This window comes from Aythya fuligula, chromosome 1 (assembly GCF_009819795.1).
Source record: "Aythya fuligula isolate bAytFul2 chromosome 1, bAytFul2.pri, whole genome shotgun sequence".
Lineage (NCBI taxonomy): Eukaryota > Metazoa > Chordata > Aves > Anseriformes > Anatidae > Aythya > Aythya fuligula.
In genome coordinates, this window is record NC_045559.1 from 42,294,691 (window position 1) to 42,302,423 (window position 7,733).

The 7,733-nt window shown below is 40.5% G+C and overlaps 1 protein-coding gene across 1 annotated transcript; it reads left to right on the plus strand.

Moving 5' to 3' along the window:
• The first annotated feature begins 4,494 nt into the window (after window positions 1–4,494).
• Window positions 4,495–7,733, plus strand: RPS16 (ribosomal protein S16). The gene is made up of 6 exons (XM_032208052.1): window positions 4,495–4,550; window positions 4,641–4,696; window positions 5,324–5,425; window positions 6,174–6,270; window positions 7,348–7,395; window positions 7,538–7,733. Exons 2-6 carry the CDS (start codon window positions 4,649–4,651, stop codon window positions 7,681–7,683), a joined length of 441 nt encoding a protein of 146 aa, XP_032063943.1. The 5' UTR covers window positions 4,495–4,550; window positions 4,641–4,648; the 3' UTR covers window positions 7,684–7,733.

The following is a 7,733-nucleotide window of genomic DNA, read 5'->3' on the forward strand; positions in this document are numbered from 1 at the left end:
GAAACAGCTTTCCTATTCATTCAAAACTAAAGTCAAGACAATCACTAGTAGTCATTTTTCCCAAGTAGCAATGCTGAGTGGGTCCCGAGTGATCTATTGAACTGGTAATTATTTACATGCAGTAAGTTTTAGTTTTAATATGCTTGTCACTTGTCAACTTCTACATTAAAAATTGTCTTGAGTTTTCAATCTCAGTGTGCCATAAATGTTTATAATCTGTGAATGGGAGTCAGTATTCTTACCAGTCAGGATAATGCTTATCCTATTTTCCAGAGCTTCTGATACAGAGCTTCCTTAGAGAAAAATAATTAAACTAAACTAAAAACAAACAAACAAACAAACAAATAAATAAATAAAAGAAAATAGGAAAAAAAAAAAAAAAGCTTTTGATTTTAAATATTTTCTTAGAAAATAATATTTATTAATATGAAAATCTTGTGTGTTCCTTATTTGTTTTCAGAACACTATTTCCAAGAGCTGGGAAGATTTGTTTTCTGGCAAGCATCAAACATTTTTCCATTGGTCACAGCATTCTTGTACTAATTGAGTTTAGAAAACTCTTCAGCTGCTGCTTGGATGAACATGATCTGTGAAAAGCAAGCATCAGAAATAATGGGATCCATTAGCTAATTATACTTTATCATCAAACATGCATCAGTTGCAAAATATAATATGAGAACTGTACTCTGGTCCCCAGATCTTTCAGATTGTATGAACTGCCATAAAAAAAAAAACAAAAACAAAAAAACAAACAAACAAACAAAAAAAACTTTTTTCCCAAAATACTTCATATTTCTCAGTTAAGGAGACCACTGATTTTCAGAATGTATAAATCTGTACCAGACATAATCCTTCTGAAACTTATATTGATGATTTTGCTGTCTGAAGCAAAAACTGTGGAGAACATGCTATATTTATTTCAACACTTATCATGCATGCAATATCCCTGGTTAAAACTATCCATTCTAATGGGAAAAAACAACAACAACAACAAAAACACCAACACTACAATATACAATTCAACTGCAAACTGGGACATTGGATAGAGGGCATGAATGTGATTACAGACTACATAGAATAAATATTTCTTTGTGTTTCCCTTAAATGCTCCTTTATTTCTACAATTTTATTTTATTTTATATTATTTATACTCCTATGACATAGGAGTAACTGACCATATTTTGCTGTAGTTCTCACCTTTCTAGTAATATTTTGGATATTACACGAGGAAGACAATTTCCCTAGTTCTCACGCTTATTTTCCACGGAGAAAACTTACATGTACCTTCTTTCTTTTAAATATGAGGAAATTTAGAGTCACAATACAGGTGGCCTTGTTAACATATTGACCTTGACTCTTTGTTGCCTTAACGCAGAAATATGTGGCTACTGTAAGTGCAAGTTAAAATACTGTCCTCCTGGAATGTTTACCTTTTGAACTTATATATGAATTTGACTTAGAAGACGACAAGGTCCAAGTGGAGAGCCAACATCATGATTTCACATAGAAGTCCAATCACTTAATACTTGAAAGTAACTACAATCTTATTTAAAGTGTAAAAAGCTAAAATCTTCAGTATGTTTACTCCTGTGCGAGGACACCAAATAAAATCTCCATTAGCATTCAGGTAATTAACATATATGAATCTGAGGTGCATGAGTTGCACTACTTCAGCCTCACAGTACCGGTGGATAGTGGATTGACACCCAGGTTGTATACTGCAGTTTTCCACGTGCTCCACCCTGGCCAAATTCCAAACAAACAGACGCAATGCTGCTCTGGTCAGCCCAGCTCATGGACTCTGCTCGGGCCACCCTTGCCCATCCCTTGCTATTCCCTTCTTTTCTCCTCCCCATGGAGCCCTGTTACTTACACAACCTTTGTGCACAGTGAGGAAACAACCGGAGACAAGCTGTATTCCCCCGTTGTGCTACATCCTGCAAGGAGCTCTTTTCAGCAGACTGTCAGAGCAGAAGAACCTGTGCCTGGTCTGTGGGAGGACTGTTGGTCTTATGCTACATCTCATGCCCACAATGAGGTCAGAGAAGCTCCAGTAGAGGAGGTCAGTCATCGAGAGACTTTCAATCCTTTAAAGCCTCACTAAAATCCTATGTAAAAGATCTAATAGTAGCAGTAGGATACTTGTTGGTATAAAAATACACAAGATATCATCTGTTAGTACAATGCAGAATCACTGTGAAATCAAGGACATAGACTGCAGCCAAATTCAAATATTTTTCCTCCTATTAGGAAATAATAAAAATGCCTTGGCAAGACGGGTTCAAGCCTTCCGACTTTCTCTTGAAATGCTCGTTCTGGTAAAAGTGTCTTACCAGCAAATACACTTTAATTTCTGTTGGCCTTAGCTTTTGCATACTGTGTGCCTCTTCGCACCTGTGCAAAGGAAAGTAAAAAAGGGTGCTAAACAAGTGCCTGACATTCCACAGGTATAATTATTTTACAAGTATAAAGGAAGTGAAAACAAGAGTCTGTAGGGGGTGCTTGGAGGTACTTATGATTTTATTATTTTTTTTTAATGTTAGAGATATGTTACAATTTTAGAGTGTCCTGTGCTCACTAGTTAAGTAGGGATATTGTTAGTGCTTGGACTTTTTTCAGAAGTATAGTACCTTACCTGAAATTCCCCCCCTCTCCTCCCTTTTAGAGTCTTTCTTCTCAGTACTTTGGTGTATGGTGGTATTTATGATCTAATTCTCTCTTCCCACAATGCAGTGTAATTCCTGCAGTAGGTACTTAGGAAATATGTCTTGGTTCCTATTCCTATTATTATGCTAGAAAGCAAAGGAAGTAAGCAGCACAAAGCATTTAACCTTTTTGTTTGTTTGTTTCTAGACTATGCTACCAATATACGCCGGTTAACTTATTTTTGTAATGGAAAGGTATATATTTGTAGACACATTACCAGCTTTGTAAACAGACTTCTGGGATTAATGTTTTTTTTTAGTTCTAGGTAGAATGTACAGCAGACTAATACCCAAATGAGGATGAATTTTACAGGACCTAAGAAAGCATTCCTACAAAAGTTGAGCTTTATACAGCAGACATTTGAATCCCCCCCTGCCCACACACACACTTTTTAAAGGTGCATTTAGTATTAAAACATGGCTTTTCATTAGCAGACCTCAGATAATACCCACAAAAGGAACTGATTTAGATTTGCTTTCTGTTCCTTTAAAATACTGAACACCAAACAAAGCTCAGTTGGTAATGGCTCACCTTTGGGTTGATCATAAGTCTTAGCTGAACATTTTGGTCTACATGAGTACCTAGGTAATACATTTCCTTCTTCATCTGAATACAGGTTTTGTTATGTCTAATACCTCAGCTCCTGCAGCTGCTTTCATTATGCAAGTAAAAGATCTCTTATACAGAGCCACCTATTTTCACCAAATATGCACAAACTAAGTTGGTTTTGAAATTTCCATTCTTTGGTGAAAACTAACTGAAATTGGCCAACAAGCTGGCTACCATTTCCCTCCCCCCGATGATGGTGAAAGAATGGATGATAGATGTGTGTGACTGCAAAAACACTTTTCCTTAAGAAACGGCTTTAAAAAAAAACAGAACACCAACTTTTCAGGTCACATGTTGAAGCTTTGTACAATTGAGGGTTTGAGATGTGCTAAATCTTACATGCTCTGTACAGCACTATTCACTTGGAGAGAACTAATCACTCAAATTGCATAAAGCTAAGTGCTTGTTTAAATCCTCACATGACTGATGACTAATGTTCAGTATTTAAAATTCTGTCCAAAGACAGAAGAACCGATTGTTTCATTTGAGCAGTCAACTTTCACATTAATCACAGTAATCTAAATCTCTATTGTTTAAAATACCTAAGAAGCGTGACCTCGCTTAATTGATAGCTTCGGCTTTTGTCCTTCTGGAGAATTTTGCATACTGAATACAAACTGTAGAAGAAAAATATTACAGCCTGAAAATGACTTAAATTCTGTGTTTTATGACATAGTGAGAAGGAAAACGGAGATAAAAGGTCAATTTGACAATGCTCTGTGTGCTTGGATCCCTGAATGTAAGCAAAACTCTGATTTTAGACGTAATGGTTGGTGAGTATTTATGAGGGTACGAAGAACTGCCTGGACGTGACTCAGCGTGTGATGTGACTGCAGTGTACAAAGTTTAATGGTTTATGTTCTCCAGCATTTTAACAGATTTGGAGGACTAATAACGCTGCTTTTGCGTGTGGCTCACACTCGGCGCAGAAAGCGAGTGACTCCACCACACCCCTCCCAGGGCACGGTCTGCGCAGCTCCCCCCGGGGACAAATCCCCTCTGAACTGAGCGTTTTCACAAAGGAATTTTGTTTCTATTTCATATTTATTAAAAAAAAAACACCAGCGCCCCCCTCCCCCCCCCCCCCCCCAATGGCTGCCGTAAAGCACAGCCTGGCGGAGGCTTGGCGTTGCGTCGCGCGGCCGGAAGCGCGGCGCGCTTTGCGGCGGGGCCGCCCCTGAGGCGCGGCCGGGCGGCCCCGTGCGCCCTTTCCGCCGCGCCGCCGCCGACGCAGGGTGAGCGCTGCCGGGCTCCCCCCGCCGCCGGGCCCCGCTGTCCCCCCCCCGCTCCCCACAGCGCTAACCCCGCGCCCCTCTCTCTTGCAGGAGTCATCATGCCAGCCAAGGGGCCCCTGCAGAGCGTCCAGGTCTTCGGGAGGAAGGTGAGGGCCGCCCCCGCCGCCTCCCCCCCAGGACTAGGCCGCGGCCTCCGGGTGCTCGGCGCCCACCCGGGCCCTGCTTCGGGGTGGCGGAGCCCGGCGCGGTCCCGGGGGTGGTGCCCTGGAGCTGCCGTGCGGCAGGGTCGGCGCTGGAGAGGCCTGCTCAGCATCCACGTGTTGTGGGGCGGCGGGCCTGCCGGAGATGGTGCCGCCAGGGAGCAGGCCCAGCCCCGCCGGTTCAGGGAGCCTCATGGGGGCTCCCCGTAAAAGGGCCCCGATCATCTGCTGTGGTGCCCGGGAGTCGTGTTAAATAGATTGGGAAATAAAGCTTGCGCTGGGGGTTCCCATTGCCCCACAAGTCGTAGGTAGCAAGCTTTTATGAAGAATTAGGCCACAAAATTGCCGTTTTGATGAACGGATTGGGTATTTCTCCCACACTCAGATAAATATAATATTGTTAAGATGGTGCTGTAATACTCTAATATGTTGGAACGTAAGAAATGGTACTATCTTGTTTTTTGAGGGGTGCACGAAACTAAGATTTTAGATTGTTAAAGTTTCAGAAGGTTTCACTTTATGTTGCTATTGTGAAAAATGAACTGCTTCACTAACACGTGTTTGGACTTCTAGAAAACAGCAACTGCTGTTGCCCACTGCAAAAGAGGAAATGGCCTCATTAAGGTGAATGGAAGACCTCTGGAAATGATTGAACCCAGAACTCTGCAGTATAAAGTAAGCATCCGCCTAGCCTCCCTACCTGCTTGGATATTAAAATACCTTTATTCACTTAATCACTTGAGGATGGAAGAGTTGATTGCCTTATTGACAGTACTAAATATTTTTTGTGTGTAGAAATGTAAACACTGCAGAAAACGCAGAAAACTCCTGTCATAATTATGGTGTTGGTAGAGGGATTCTTGCTTAATTGGGTTAACATACCTTATTTACACTGTATAAGGTGACTTAACTTTGATACGTGCAAACATCCATATGTACACACAAAGAGTCTCAAGTGAGCATGAATGATACGAAGTGCTGTGGAACAAAATTATGTAAAATCAGTTACCATGCGTTTTGTTGTCAGAAGTATTTTCAGGAGATAATCAATTTTTTACATTGAAACAGGAAACTTCAAAGCTTCCTGTTCAAAAGATTCGTTAAAACTTAATAAAACGGTTGGTTGGCCTTTTCACAGAATCACAGAATTGTCTAGGTTGGAAGAGACCTCACATCATCGAGTCCAACCTTTTGAAACTTAAATAAAAAAACCAACAACTTAGTTTTACAGTAGTATTAGTAGATGTCAAAGAATGCTGCAAGAGATGTACAAGTCCAATTTACATGGGACACGTACTTGTAAAATTAAGGCTCTGCTTTTCAGAATGTTTAGTAACTTCACACTTCGTAAATGTGCTACAAGCTCTAGTCCTTGCAGTCTCTGATCACAAATTAACTTTTTTTATTGTGTTTTGTTTCCTAGCTGCTTGAACCTGTCCTGCTCCTGGGGAAGGAAAGATTTGCTGGTGTTGACATCAGAGTCCGTGTGAAGGGTGGTGGCCACGTAGCGCAAATCTATGGTAAGGCTTTCTGTGGAACCTTCTTTGTGGGATAGAAGAGGTCAAACCGCACATGTGAGAGGCCTGAGTTGAGAGTAGCAGCTTGTGCATCTCGGTTTCACTACTCATGCAGTTTTTTGCATGGGCATAGTGGTTATATTTTATTTGCAGAGTTGTAACATCTGGACTAAGTTGAACTAAGGAAATTTGTGAAATTGTGAGGAGATTTGAGGAATGGATCTTGCATGTTGCATCATGATAATTGGAAGTGTGCCTCTACGCAAAAATTTTTGGAAGGCAGAGAATGGGACTTACCATTAGAAATTGTCTTTAATCCTAAATTTTTAGGTTGTCCAGAATCATCTTTAATCTGACTTGCAGAGCTAGGTGGTGGTTCTTACAGAGTAGATTGAGAACATACCTGCATTAGATAGGGTTGCTCTTTACCTATGATAGATTTGTTTTGCTGTTGCAGTTTGGGTGTAGATCAGTGGAGTTGAAGCTGCTTAAAGAGCAGGAACATGTTTCAGTCTCTTAAGTAGATTGCATTAATTTTTCAGAAAATTCAGTTTTTCATCAAAACACTGATCCTAAACAAAATGTTTACAGTAACTCCCATAGCCCTGTTTTGAGGTCTGATGGGTACGTTACAGGCTTGTTTTACAGAGGAAAGCTGACGACTACGCATGCCATCCTGTTGTGCGTTTTGCCTCTATAGTATTTAAACTCACCAAAAACTTTTATTCTTGCTGAAAATTATAGACATGTTAGAGAGCTGTGTTTTTAAGGATTTGAAAATCATGCCTGGTAGAAGATAAACTGAAGTTTCTAAAGAAGGTGATCAGGACTGCCCATGTACCTTGGCTAGTTAGCAGTTGTTGAATCAGAAAATGAACTGTGGGTGGCCTCTTGGCACATGTTTCTTCAGATTTGCCAAAATAAAGGTCACATGGAGTATGTGGGAGGGGAGATGAAGGAGGGGAAGGACAATTTGGCAGAGAACAAGACAGCAAGTTTCTCAGATAATTGGCACTTTGTGTTTATTTTGAGTTTTAAATATATTTGCAATCCTTACTGATCCATCTTCTTTCTTAACAGCTATCCGTCAAGCTATTTCCAAAGCATTGGTGGCTTACTATCAAAAATGTGAGTTCGTTAGTTTGTTCGTGAGTTTTGTTTGTTATATTAGCCTTAAGTGGAAATGTATTACTTCTGATAGGTGTGAAAATGCCAAGATTTTGTTCCTTGTGAAGTTTCTAAAACTGAAATCTTTTTTTTTTCTAAACAGATGTTGATGAAGCTTCCAAGAAAGAGATCAAGGATATCCTAATCCAGTACGATAGGACTCTGCTGGTTGCAGATCCTCGCCGTTGTGAATCCAAGAAATTTGGAGGACCTGGAGCTCGTGCACGCTACCAGAAGTCTTACCGTTAAAATTGGTCAACAGTTATGTGACAGTCAATAAAAAATAAGAATTTGATAAA

Bases quoted from the DNA above. Each gene is read 5' to 3' on its own strand.
- RPS16 (XM_032208052.1), top strand. From the start codon at position 4,649: ATGCCAGCCAAGGGGCCCCTGCAGAGCGTCCAGGTCTTCGGGAGGAAG. The intron at 6,271-7,347 runs GTAAGGCTTTCT...CTTTCTTAACAG, and splicing joins CCACGTAGCGCAAATCTATG to CTATCCGTCAAGCTATTTCC. The intron at 7,396-7,537 runs GTGAGTTCGTTA...TTTTCTAAACAG, and splicing joins GGTGGCTTACTATCAAAAAT to ATGTTGATGAAGCTTCCAAG.